This window comes from Gorilla gorilla, chromosome 5 (genome assembly GCF_029281585.2).
Source record: "Gorilla gorilla gorilla isolate KB3781 chromosome 5, NHGRI_mGorGor1-v2.1_pri, whole genome shotgun sequence".
NCBI lineage: Eukaryota > Metazoa > Chordata > Mammalia > Primates > Hominidae > Gorilla > Gorilla gorilla.
The window spans coordinates 141,602,093-141,616,809 of record NC_073229.2 but is presented as its reverse complement, the minus strand read 5'-3'; the positions used below and the strand labels follow the sequence as shown (position 1 = coordinate 141,616,809).

Genomic DNA, 14,717 nt, shown 5'->3' with positions numbered 1-14,717 from the left:
GATTTTAACTTTTTTCTAATTATAGTAAGAGTATACATTTTAAGTAAAATATTTATAACATAGAGAACTACAGAAGAATAAAAAACTTCTAATTCTAGCCCTAGTAATCTTTTGATAGAATTTTCTTTTAGTATTTTTCCTCATATATATATATGTATACATGTATATCTATAATTTACACCCAGCTATGCAACCTGCTTTTTCATTACATTGTATTGTGAGTTTTCCCCTAGACCCTGAGATTTTTTTAGAAACAGAATCTTTATTATCTTTAGAGTATTCCATTATATGAATGTACCACCATAATTTATTTGTTAATTTCCCTGCCACTGAAACTGATTTTAGTTGTTTCCAATATTGAAGTCTCCATTTTATTTTACTGTCGTTTTATTTATTCTTATCTTTTTGTGTGGGCTCCTTGCTTTCAGGGTTTGGCAGTAGGAATAGACAGTTTGTTCCTTTGTTGAGTTGCCTTCCGTTCACCACCTACAGAGAATGGCACAGCTGATGTGTGGCAACAGCAAGAGAGACACGGTCTGCCAATTTGACCAGTGAAAGTACTACATGTTCCCACATGGGGCCTGGAGGGACAAAAGTGAAGTGAATGTACAATTGAATGTAACCATGGTTCACAGGAGAGGATATACAAAGTGCTCGTTTATTATATTTTCTGTATCATTTTTAAAAACATGGGCATTTACTCTGAAGGTCATCTATAATTTTATTGGGTGATTCTTGATATTGAGAAATGTTTTCTTAAAAAAAAAAAAAAACAACCACAAGAATGTCTTGTCCAAAAATAAAATGTTAGAATTGTGGGCCAAATTGCACGAAGCATAGTTCTATGCTTGAGCATTGGTATTTTACATTACTTTTAGCTTACGTTAACAGAGATCTGCATGTACTAGTTGAAAGTATTAACTGAAAAGTTTTTTTGAATTCTAGAAGCCATGTGCTGCAGAAAACAACAAGCAATTAATGCTCTTCAGAACACTAGTATTGTGAAATCCTTTATGAGAAAGAAAAAAGAATTCATGGTTGAATCATTTGTGGAAGTGTATTTTGCTATGCCCTCTTTTTGTAGATTCACAGGGCACAATAACATATTAAAAGCTTTGTTTAATCATAATTTTCCCATCTTTAGCAACAAAACCCTTTTTTTAATGTTTCCATAAGTTATTGGGGGAACAGGTGCTATTTGGTTACATGAGTAAATTCTTTAGTGGTGATCTGTGAGATTTTGGTGCACCCATCAGCCATGTATACACTACACCGTATTTGTAGTCTTTTATCCCTCACCCTGCTCCCACTCTTTCCCCTAAGTCCCCAAAGCCCATTGTATCATTCTTATGCCTTTGCATTCTCATAGTTTAGCTCCCACTTATCAGTGAGAACATACGATGTTTGGTTTTCCATTCCTGAATTACATCACAACCCCCTTTTTTTTTTGAATTAACAAATCACAACAACTGAGGAAATAACATTGAGAAGGGCTCAGGAGTATCAATTCCATTCAATAAATTTCATTCAATATCAATTTATTGAATGGGATAACAATTCCATTCAATAAATTTTCCTAGGTATCTATGTATATTCAGCTCTGTGGTGGATGCAATTCGGAATACAAAAGAAGTAAATTATGTAATCAATGCCCTAAAGTAAGTTATCAAATACTGAGATATCAAGGTTTCTATCACTAGACAGTTAAAGGCTGTTACAAACATGATGTGCTTTTATAATATTAGAGGGTGATGACAATACATTTATTTTTGATTTGTATCTTAAGTTCCAAAGAAATAAACTGAAAATCAACTGAAAGACTATTAGAAATAATAGGATTTGGAAGATTTTTAAAAAATTAATGTACAGACATGAAAACTTGTCTTGTATATCAATATATAACATTAAAACAAAATAATATAATAAGATCATAATTCAGAAATTTTATAAAATATTTACAAATTAGCATAGTTTTTATTGCTACAGGAATAAACCTGTGAGTAAAACAGAATACAATCAAGAAATAAAACCATGTACATAAAGAATGTGAAATATGATAAAGATGACAATTCAAACAAATGAGTTGCTATCCATGTAGCATAAAAAATTCCTACATAACTGCCAGATTCAAATAAATTTCAGGATATATTTTGTAAAAAGATATGACTTTTGGTTAAGTGTGATGGCTCATGCCTGTAATTCCAGCACTATGGGAGGCTGAGGCGGACAGATCCCTTCAGCCCAGGAGTTTGAGACCAGCCTGGGCAACATGGTGAGACTCCTGTCTCTACAACAAATACAAAAATTAGCTAGGCGTGGTGGCATGCACCTGTAGTCCCAGCTACTTAGGAGGCTGAGGTGGGAGGATTGATTGAGCAGGGAGGTCGAGGATGCTGTCAGCTGTGATCACACCACTGTGCTCCAGCCTGGGTGACTCTGTTTCTAAGAAACAAAAACAGAAAGGTTTACTTAAATACAAACAGACAAATAAACAAAACAAAGCAAGTGTTTACTTCATAAAAATATTAGAAGAAATTAGGGGTGACTGTTTCTGTAATCTTGAAGTAGAAATGCCTTAAGAAGCCTAATTAAAAAATTTAGACTTCCTAAAAAGAAATTATGAATAAATTTGACTACTTAGAAACTTAAACTGTTATGACAACAGAATACAGTAACAGCAAAGCCAAAAAGTGGAAAAAAGTATTACACATGATAAATAATGTTTTTAAAGAAAAAATCCCTGATACACATAAAAGCATGTAAGATGAATTTAGAATATAAACAGCCACTTCAAAAAAGAAGTATAAGTGTCCATCAACTGATGAGTGGATAAAAAAATGTGATATATATACACCATGAAATACTACTCAGCCATAAAAAGGAATGAAATAATGTCTTTGCAGCAACTTGGATGGAGCTGGAGGCCATTATTCTATGGAGGCCATTATTTGGCCAGGAATAGAAAACCAAATACCGTATGTTCTCACTTATAAGTGGTAGCTAAGCTATGGGTACACAAAAGCATACAGAGTGGTATAATGGACTTTGGAGACTCAGAAGGGGGAGGGAAGGAGAGGAGTGAGGGATGAAAAACTACATGTTGGGTACAATGTATACTACTTGGGTGACAGGTGCACTAAGATCTCAGACTTCACCACTATATAATTTATCCATGTAACCAAAAACCACTTGTACCCCAAAAGGTATTGGAAATATATATATATTTCATATATATATATTCCAATATAATATATATAATTCCAATATAATATATATTCCAATTCATATATTCCAATGTAATATATAATATATATTATAAAAATGGCTAAAAAGCATGTGATAGATATTCAACCTCAGCAACCACAGAATTGCAGAATAAAAATAAATTATCAATTTTTCTTCTATCAAATTGGCAAAGATAAAAACATTTATAGTTGGAAAAAGTACAGGTAAAGTTCTATTTTCATGAATTGTTGGTTGGATGTAAATGGATAAATTTCTAGAAAAGAATGCGTTATTAAATCTCAAAATTGAAAGAGAAAATATACCTCTAATCTTATACATCAAATTTATCTGAGGATATTATTGTTTAACTAACCAAAGATATGTATGCAAAAGGCTGTTAACAGCAAGTTGGGACATAATACTACTAATACATTTCTAAGTGTCTGCACTGCACTATAATAATTGTTGCATTTAATTGAATCTTCACAGAAGCTTATGAATTAAGTATTATCCTACTTATGTCCCGGATACGACCACTAAGTTTAGATGGCACAGGTAACTTTGAGAATATCACATTGGGAGCAAATATCATGTGGAATTAAAATACAGATCATTCTGCTCTGTTCCATTTATTATTATTATTATTTAAAATTTTATTATTATTATACTTTAAGTTTTAGGGTACATGTGCACAACGTGCAGGTTTGTTACATATGTATACATGTGCCATGTTGGTGTGCTGCACCCATTAACTCGTCGTTTAGCATTAGGTATATCTCCTAATGCTATCCCTCCCCCCTCCCCCCACCCCACAACATTTATTAGGGTAGGAAGTAAAGAATGAGATTAGTTCTGGCTGAGGTGGGCAGAATAGAAAAGCTTATGTCAAGAAGTGGGTATTAGGTTAAGAAAGTTTGAGATCTGGGACTGAATTTGACTATTGGAAGCAGATAATTGGAGTAGTTGGAGCTAAGGCAAACCAGCGGGGATCCTAATGTTCAAAACGAAAAATGTGATTTTGGTAGATATTATGGAAGGCATCCGGTTAAGAGCACAGGTTCTGGAATCAATCACTCTGCCCCCTTCAAATCCTAATCCAGGTAATTTACTAAACTTCCCTGTGCCCCAGCTGTAAAATGAGGTTAATTATAGCAGCTACCTTATAGGGTTGCTGAGATGATTCAATGAGATTTAGTGTAAAACACCTATAAGAGTGCCTGGAACATAGCAGTAATTCAATAAATGTTAGCTATTGTAATTGTGAGGAGAAGAATGGGGAATGAGTGGAGATTAGGGAAGAGTGTTGACAAAATCTGCCTCATTAGAAACCCTTAGACCTGACTGTGAGGCTACCCTGCCCAAGACCATTTGACAGTCATTTCACTCAGCCCATTAAATACTCCTGAGAAGAGCCAGCAGGACTCACTACCGTTACAGTGTGACTATGATCATCAAGAAATATCTCTGTTCTCCTACTGTTTAAAATGGAACACAAAGACTACCCAGCATCCACCCTTTTGCTTTTATGAGTTAACATGCATTTTTGAAGGGGTAGGAGAAGATTCAATTTTCAACTCATTATCTCTCACCTGATTTTTATTTGCTTGCAATTCAACCACCTTTTGAACAAAATCATGAAAACAAAGTACTATTAAGCACTCGGTTGCAAAATTCATCTAACAGAATTCTTACTATCTAAATGTTTATTATCTAAAAACAAAAGCCAATAATCATCCTTCTTCTTTTCCTACAAATATAACCGGTTAGGGAACGGAGTTTAAAGGAATCCTCACTCATGCTTCAAATTAAAGAAAAAAATAGGCGACATTCGTTGTTTGGTTCTTGAGTCTGATTACTTTTCAAGTCAACCCACACAATATTAAGCCATTGGATAATGTTTTCAAGGGACTTTTGGAGCATCCTTACGTGGGAAACCACTTTGAATTAATGGATTTACTCCTTTAGCACATCAGTATTTATTGAACACCTGTTTCTAGCAGGCAGTGTTCCAGGTGCTGAGGATGGAGTGAAGAGCCAAATGGATAGAAAGGATGAGCATGCTCAGTGAGCTCAGTGATAGAATGCTGCTCTCTTCTCTCTAGCAAGCACAGAACACTATGTGGGTACTTATCTGATTATCTGATGGCCCAGATTATCTGATTGCCATCCTTTGTAAACTGTCTTGTTTATGAAGGACTCTATTCAAATTATGACCAGAGAGATAACGAGCAATTTATAGATCTCTGTCCTTAGTTCCTATTTCTTTTATTTTCCTCCAGTATAAAAAAGTTCTTAAAATTTGTATGTGAGCCATAAAAGAGTAATCTTATGTTTTACTGCATACCAATTTGCATTTTCTCCCTGCTCTTAATTTTAAAAAGGAAAAGTCTGAACACAGTTCATCACTCACCTAGGAGTCCTTTGACTTGATTAACTGACCAATGCCACAGGATTATTTAATTCTGCATGAGACTCTCTCCCTATAGCCACATTCTTACTCCCACCTTTGTAGTACCTGCAAAGTTCTTAAGACATTATATCTATAATTTGCACCAGCATTTTGTCTAGTAGTGATGAATTTAATGCCTCTGAAACATTTGGCTCTTTACTTTAGAGTTACAAAATGCTGAGGAGGCAACGTTATTTCAGGAAGCTTTTTTAAAAGGTGTGTTAGTTACACGGAACCCAGTACTGATGGCTGGTGTTTACTACCTCCTTCTTCATTTCAGGGCCAGCAGCTTGACCTTGGCACACCACATAATCTGAGTGAACCGGTAAGTAATTTCTTCAATTGTCAGGAATATTACAATGTTTGTGTTGATAATGAAGGGACAATGATCAGATTTTATCACAGTAAGAATTGCTAAGTAAAATCTCATTTATCCTTGCTGGAAGAAGACAAATTGAAAATAATGAGAAGTCTGAATTTATATAAAAATGAAGTGTGTGAAGTGGAAACAGCACAGGACCAATCCAAGTGCATGATTTTGTCTCTATATAACTGTGTGGCTTTAGACAAATTACTTAATTTTTCTGAGATTTAGTTTTATTATGTGTTATTTGAGATCGTCTCTAATATTTCTTCTAACAATGACATTTTATGGTTTTATTACTGTTCTGCACATGTATTCATTTGTTTAACAAGTGTTTAGTGACTTAAGGTATAAGCATGCACAAGGCACTGTGCCAGGAACTAGAAACTTAACAATGAAAAAAATAGGGTCTCTGTTTAAAAGGACTCTCAACCTTTTTGAGATGCATACTTAAAACCAGAGAGACAGACATATGCATAAAATTATGGCCAGACAGCATCATCAGAACCAGAATTGTGGTGTGTGTGAGGAGTGAAAAGAGAATACACAAGAGTAAAAGGTACCTCACCTGCCTGCAAGGCCTTCAAACTAAAACTAGAAAGAGGAAGAGTTTTCCAGATGGACTAGAGGGGAAAAAGCATATCGATCAGAGAAGGCCCTTTTTGTCAAGACACAAAGGTGTGAAGTAGCCTAAGTTGTTAAGGAAACTGAGTATTTCAGCTTGCTTGGAAATTGGGGTACATGTATAGAGGGTAGGGAGGTGGAAGACCCATTGCCAAGTTACATACCAATTGCCAAGTTACATGGAGCCACATCATGAAGGGCCTTGTCTGCCATGCTTGCTAAGTTGGTCTTAACTCACAAGATGATGGAAAGACATACAGAGTTTTAGATAAGAGTGTAACCAGGTTTTGTTTTAAAAAGATCACTCCAAATGTGGGAACAAGAGGGGTCCCCCCTGAGGTTTTTGGCAAGTGGTAAGTGGCAAAACAGAAAATTGAGGCAGTGAGTGATGAACCCAGATGGATTTTAGTTAATGACCAGATAAGTCAATAGGACTTCGTGATGCGTTTTCCATGAGAAGGGAGAGTGGGATGAGAGAAGAAGACACCCTGGTTCCAGGCTTGGACAACTCAGGAGAATGTAGCATGTTAATGGGAAACACAGGAGAAAGTGCAGATTTGAGGATGGAAAGTGAGGAATTGAATTCCACATGATGGATCTGAAGTGCTTGTAGGAACTTAAATGGAGACATCTAATGAGCCAGTGGATATCTGGGTCTGGAGCTCAGGAAGGAGCCTCAGCTGCAGTTAGAAGTTTGGGGGATATCAATATCCAGATCACTTGAAGCTGAGGTAGGGGATGAACTCGCTCCAGGAGAACTAGAAGAGTGAGAGGAGAAAAAGCTGAGGATAGAACACAAACACCAAAGGGGTGGAGAGAGGCAAAAAGAGATGGCAAAGGAGACTGAGCAGGAAGTAAGAAAAAGGAATCCAGGTGTCACCATGGCCTGTGGAAGGAATGGTCAAGACAGGTACAGATGAATTAAGTAAGGTAAGAAGAAATATATCAAATCTGTCCGATAGCAGGTCAGGGCAACTCAGGGTTTTCAGGGCAGCTGTGGGGTGAAAGCTGCTAGTAAGCAGCCGACTCCCCAAACTGTCTACCTATTTAGGTTTTGACATGCTACCATCTGGTTGAATCTCCAGTTTTGAGTTTTGCTTGATATGTGAGCACACCTTAGGGACCCAGGATATACCAATGCCACATTGTCCTGGGCTTTACCTTTGACAACTACCCAGCGTACAGTGTCTTCCCTGAAGGTTGGCTGTTCTCTGGCTTCTAGGCCTGCACATGCCAGGCTTAACTCCACTCAGCAACTCTGCTGCCCTGCAGTGAGCCACAAGCCTTGTTCTACCTGTAGATAGGACAGCTCTGTTTGTAATCCCAAAATCCCGGATCCTTTGGAGGCCTCAGGTTTCTTGGTAGATTTCTATTTCTAAAACACAGAGTGATGCTTTTTGTTACTATATTGTACTTTCAGGTGACAAGAAAAAGTCACATTTCTTCAATCACTCACCATTGTCTGTTATTGTCTCTTGCAGTGTATCCAAGGATGTCACTTTTGGAACTCTGTAGATCAGAAAAACTGTGCTTTAAAGTGTGTAAGTATTAATTAGGTTTCTATTTTGATAATGATGTTTCTTTCAAGAGGAAAGTTGTGTAAGAGGATTTCCATTTGCATTTCCATTGGCTTTCAACTAGTTTGCTTGACCCTAAGACAAAACAAAACAAAACTAAAAAACCGATAGCCTGGATAATACATAGTAATGGAAAAGAGATAGAGATTAACATTTTTAATGCGACTAGAGGTCATGGAAGGTTATTGCAAATAACAGAACCCAGGGATGTTCAATTGCTCCAAGACTATAAATGTTTTCAAGTAGAATGTCCGGTATTTGTCAAATTTCCTAGGCCTATGCTTCGCAAATTTTAATGTGCAATTATCTGGGATCTTATTAAAATGCTGATTCTGATTCAATAGGTCTTGGGTGGAGCCTGAGATTCTGCACTTGTAACAAGCTCCCAGGTGTTGCAGTGCTGGTGGTTCCCAGACCACGTTTTGGATACCAGGGCCGTAGGTCATGTTCAAAGTTTCTATGCAGGAAATATGGTAGGTGTCTAACTCAGGGCCGTAAACACCTGGTTTACTCCCCTTTATGTAGGAAATACATCCCCAGATACTTTATTTTTCATTTTATTATGTAGCCTGGCTTTTGCCACTCAGTGTGTAACTTAAGGTACTTAACCCCTTGGTACTTTACATTCCTCATCCATTTTAGGATAATAACAGAATCTTTCTCCTAAAGATAGAGCCTGTCATGTTGTAACTACTCTGATCACATGATTAAGAATTTTGCCTTTTAAAAGTGGGTTCCCTTGTTTAGGTTGTTCAGGTCAGGGGTTAAATCAATAAGAATTGTGGTAATGCTGGGGAATCCTAATGTCATTTTCTATTAATGAGTTAAATTATAACATTGAGATTTAAATAATGCATTAACCTCTTTTTATATACATAGTTTTTAGAGTATATTCATAGTTTTACTTATATAGTGTGTCCTTGCAAAGTTCTATTATAGCAGTTACCTATGCCCACTCTCACATTTGTGACTGAGTGCCTCACAGAATGGAAGTTACCAAAAGGTACAACATGTGCTATCTGGACTTAGTGGCTATTAAATATTTCTCAGAAATTGCAACTCAAACAAATAATTTGTCTAGTTGTGTGTTTAGTATCTTTTATCCCAACATGTAAGCTGTGTTGGGGCAGGATGCTGTCTGTCTTTTTTAGATTGTTATCTCTTGCACTGAATACAGTGCAGGGCATATAGCAGCTGCTCAGTCAACATTTGCTGAAGGAATGAATGGGAAGCACTATTTGTTGCTGGGAAACAATCCAGGAGGCTGTGTGGCTGCTGCAGGGGCCAGCATGGGCAGAGGAATCTGCTGTCCTTTGCTAGCAAGAGCTATTGGTGGTTTTCATTTCCTGTTCTATTTACCTTTGGCATTTGCAAATACTCCTTCACTCTCTTAACTTGGTCCACCACAGATTACCTCAGCCTGCTGAGATTTTTCTGGTGGACATCATATTCTCCCGTTTTTCCAGTGATGCAAACAGCTTAATTTTTAGAGCTGCTTATGCAGTGTCCTGCCTAGACAGGAGGTCCTGCTCTGGGCTCCCTTGTTTTTGTTGTTTTTTTGGTTGTTTATCAATGGTGGGGCAATAAATTAATTTGAAATGATTATACAGCTCAGTGTCACTAAAATTATTTACAACTTTCAAGATTTTAAGTAGTCTCTTTTTTTTTCTATGCAGAATGATACTTATGCCACCGTTTGTGAGGTGAGTTGGCAATCACAAAAAAGATGTAATCGAGCCACATGTCTTCATCTCTGGTCTCTAAAAAGCTTTTAAAATAGGGGTGAAGAAACCTAAAGTATTCTCACTGCACTGAGACATTCTTCCTCGAAGTGTTATTACTCTGAGTATACAGATGACTGTAAAATTCCATTTTGGCACAAATATTTACTGTTTTATGTATCTACTTGCATGTATATAATATATATGTTCCTATGTGCATACACACACATTCACCATATGTATATATATATTACTCTAATCTGGTTTGGGAGGTTATAATCCCTGGACCCTGGGCAGAGTTGGAGTTGGGGTAATGGAGGGGAGAGAAGGAAGAGGCACATTAAGAGATATCTCTGCTGATTCAATTTTCTTCCCCACAATGTATAGTGCTCTATCATTAAATATAGGACATGAAAAGAGAATCCTTTAATTGCAACTTTCTTTCTTTTCTTTCTTTCTTTCTTGCTTGCTTACTTCCTTGCTTTCTTGCTTTCTCCCTCTCTTTCTCCCTCTTTCTCTCTCTTTCTTTTCTTTCTTTCTTCTCACAGTCTAACTCTGTCATCCAGGGTGGAGTGCAGTGGTGCAATCTCGGCTGACTGCAACCTCTGCCTCCCAGGTTTAAGTGATTCTCCTGCCTCAACTTTCCGAGTAGCTGGGGCTACAGGCATGTGCCACCATGCCTGGCTAACTTTGTATTTTTAGTAGAGATGGGGTTTTGCCATGTTGGCCAGGCTGATCTCGAACTCCTGATTTCAAGTGATCCACCCACCTCAGCTTCCCGAAGTGCTGGGATTACAGGCATGAGCCACCAAGCCTGGCCGTAATTTTCTTTCTTATGCAACAAAATCCTTTGCCAACATTTTGCAACACAGCTTCTACCCACCCCTTCTCCCAATGGTAAGTGATGTCTCACACTGCCCTGCCCAGGTGTCCTTATGGTCCTCTAAGCAACCTCTGCTACACTTGATTTTCTCTCTTTCAAAGATACCTTGACGTTTTGGTGTTTCCTACTTAGTCTTCAATTGAGCTTACCTGTCCTGTATTTTATCCCTTCAAAATAAGGTTATTTGACAATAGATGATATGAAGAAGCTACATTATTTATCAGTTTAAAACATATGTTGGCTGGGTATGGTGGTGTGCACCTGTAGTCCCAGCTACTTGGGAGGTTCAAGTAGGAGGATTGATGGAGGTCAGGAGTTTGAGAGCATCTTGGGAAACATAGCACGACTGTCCCCTAAAGAAAAAAACTTTAAAACCTATGTTGTATTATTTTAAAAATATCCTTGAAACTGGTAAGCAGAAGCCTGGGGAAGGAGTATAAATTATTGTTCATTAGTAAAACAGAAAAAATTCCCTCTTAATAGAGAGCAAAAATACAAACAAAAAATTAAATTGGCATGTTTTCTCAGTTGTTACTGGTTGGTTATAAAAATTGCATCTGAGCAATTTTTCTTGGGAATGGGTGGAGGTGAGGGTTGGCTAAGAAGAGAGAGAGAAAACAGAGGAGAAAAGTCACCCATATGTAAAGAGACAAAGGTCTCTCCTGATTGAGATAGAAAAAAAAAATTGCCTGCGAATCCTTTTATGTGATGAAAGCAAAATTACCCCCAAAGAATAGTCCCTAGGATAAATGTACCAGTGTCAGGAAAATCAGGGAGAGAGAGCCTTTAAAGCATCGAAGCAGCCCAGGATTAGATCTGTAATGTGCTAATTCTTTGTTAATCATTATGCTGCTCAGTTTTCTGTGCTTATATAGTGTAAATCTTTTCCTCTCAGTGTTATAATATGTATATTCTTTCTCTTTATACTTCGCTATTTTACACTTTAAAATGTTTCACTTTAAATAAAGTAGAACTGAACAGGAATATATGCTATGTGTATATCTATCTATCTATCTATCTATCTATCTATCTATCTATCTATCTATCTATCTATCACCTCAGTTATCCACACCTTTAGGAAATCAAACTCCTTACTCACTGATGTTTGAACGTAGGAAGCTTGTCATTTTTGCAATTCATATTTCTTGGAAAGAATAATCTTGAAAGTGATAGCTCAGTGAAATAGAACTTGGAGAATGATGATAGCTAGTGAGATGGCTTATCCCTGATAATTAAAACACAAATTAGATCTTATCATTGCATCTTGGCCTTTGGCTATATAGCTATATATAGAATGAAACAATAGAATATATATACATATATATTTATATATGTAATATAAAATAGTCAAAATAGATCTTATTATAGCCAATTGATCTTATTGTACCTGAAACATTTCAATGGCTTTTTACTGTTCTTTGGAAAAATTACAAAATACAAAGGTCTACCAGCTCCACTGCCTGCCTGTCTTGACTTCATCTCACACTCTCCCCTTGGTCTCTGTGCTGGTCACACTGACCTTTCCCTCTTTCTTGACATAGAAGACACATTCCGGCCTCAAAGTTTTCATCGTGCTGTTGCTTCTGCTTTTGCCCAGATCTCTGCAAGCCCAGCTCCTCCTAATGACTGAAGTCTTGGCTTGGATCACCCTAATAAAGTCTCCTTCTCTGCCTAGTTATACCTGTGCCTTTGACTTATTTTCGTCCTAGCAATTTTCATTATCAGAATTATTTTTTCTTTTTAAAAATTTGTCACTCAGTTATTATCTCCCTCCTTCTAAGGGAAGTCCTGTACGGCAGGGAGTTTAACTTTCTTGCTTACTGTCATATTCTTAGATCCCAAAACCATGCTTGGCATGAAAAAGGCCAATTGTTCAAATATTCTTGAATGAATGAATAAATACTTTTTAAGGTAACAATGCCTCAGTTCATATGGAGGGCAGTGGGCGAGGCTTCCTAGTGTTACAGAAGCTGGAAAGGGCACTGGCAGCCTGTGTGCCAGTCTGGGAAACCAAGGGTGGAGCCAGAGGGACAATAAAGATGGACTGACTAGATGAGGAAGTTGGGAATGTGGGGGAACGGAGAGAGCAAGCTGATGTAGCCCCTGGAAGAGTAAACTTGGCCTCCACTGTGGGAATAGCAGCTCAGTAACGTGGAATATTCCACATGAATGTCCCATCCAGGGGCTTCAGGCTCAGATTCTGTAAATTCCTTAAATCCAACCATCTTTAGATTCTCTCTAGGCAACTCAAGCTTGAGAAACACTGGATAACTTTATTTGAAGTCCAATGTTGAATTGCCACCATGGTTCAGGGCGGGGTGAAGGGAGGTGAAAGGAGTGGGGGGATGGAGGGAGTGGGAGGGAGGGAGGGAGAGAGAGAAAGAGAGAGAGATTGAGAGAAGGAAACGTAGTTGTTAGCTTTGCCTCCACTTGAGATAACTTTTAAACTCCCAGAAGGATGGGAATTTTATTATCGATTTCCCCTGAAAATATCAGAAAGAACAGGACCACAATTTCCCCTGATTGTCAAGACTACCTATATTTCAAAATAATCTGTATTTCCAAATACATCTCGTCTCTTCTCAGTTTTCTTTTTTTGGAAAAAAACCCCTCATGTTATATAATAATTTTGCTGTAAATTGGTTTGTTTATTCTCTGCAGTTAATAAATATGTTGAAGGCTTCATTAAAATATGTAAACAGGATGTGAAACGTATACTAAATCTTGAAATTAAATAATTCCAAACCCAAACTGAGGTATTTAAATTAATCCTTACCTAAGCAAACCTGGGCTTATCAGGCACCCTTCCTTTTAGTATGCAGATCAATCATTGAACTGTTCATATTTGCAAGTTATAGCTCTTCTTTTTAGGGCAAATGTATTGTGCCTGCTTTCCGCTATTACCATGAGAAACAGTAGCATGTTGTCCTAGGTATTATAGTTACAAATTGAAAGACAGCAGGAAGATTGATCATGATTGTGTTGTAGTTTTACAATATGCGCCTTTTCTGCAAGTATGTGTGTGTGTGTTTTGTAGCTGATGTTAATGCATCTGTTAAGAGTTACAGGAAATTTGTGTTTCAGTCATCAAATTATGTACTGTATTTTTCATTAATGAGATAAAATGTAAATACCATTAAGTTTTCATAGATTTTAAAACTCAGCATTGGTATAAAGATATTCATTGAAATATTCAGCTACTATACAAATTTATAGTCAACTTTTAATTTTCCAAGGAAGACCGGGATACATAAAATAAATAGGTAATCCCTAAGCATCATTTTACTCTAAAGTTTTAGGTTTTAAGCTCATTAAAACATTGACCAAAATGGCAAGCAGATAATTGTACTGCTAAGCTCAGTGTTTTTTCAAACCATACGATGTGACACATTAGAGGGTCGTCGAATCAATTCAGCCAACCAAGAGTCACATTAAACAAAATGAAACAATAGAATAGAATATCATTGTACATATAAGAGCACATCACAGACAAGGGGTTTCTTTTGGGGACAACGAAAATGTTCTAAAATTAGATTGTGATGATTATTGCACAACTGAATATTCTAACAGCACTGAACTGTGTACTTTAAATAAGTGAGTTTATGGCAGGTGAATGTATTTCAATAAAACTACTAAAAATGGAGGGAAAAGTAAGGATCATTTCAGGAATCTGTTTTTCAACATGTATGTGTGTACTAAGTTGTTTTGTTAAATTATTTTTTGCTGTGGAGCATGGTCAAAAGTTTGGGAAGTGCCAATCTAGCAAGTGGGAATTTTACTGCAGGGGAAATAGTTGACATAAAGATGTACTTGCGTATTAGGCACTCCGATTTCAAAGATTTACTCGTATATTGGTCAAAGATATACTTGCATA

General features: G+C 37.0%; 1 protein-coding gene across 2 annotated transcripts in view; it reads left to right on the top strand.

Annotated features, from left to right (window-relative positions):
- The window catches only part of ROS1 (ROS proto-oncogene 1, receptor tyrosine kinase), a 139,198-nt gene that overhangs the window by 1,815 nt on the left and 122,666 nt on the right, over positions 1–14,717 (top strand). The window contains exons 2-4 of one of the 2 annotated variants that reach the window (XM_055390703.1): positions 5,955–5,999; positions 8,144–8,203; positions 9,916–9,942. In XM_055390703.1, the coding sequence (XP_055246678.1) occupies positions 5,955–5,999; positions 8,144–8,203; positions 9,916–9,942 (132 nt within the window). The remainder of the gene's footprint in view (positions 1–5,954; positions 6,000–8,143; positions 8,204–9,915; positions 9,943–14,717) is intronic. The other variant, XM_055390702.2, reaches the window with a different exon arrangement.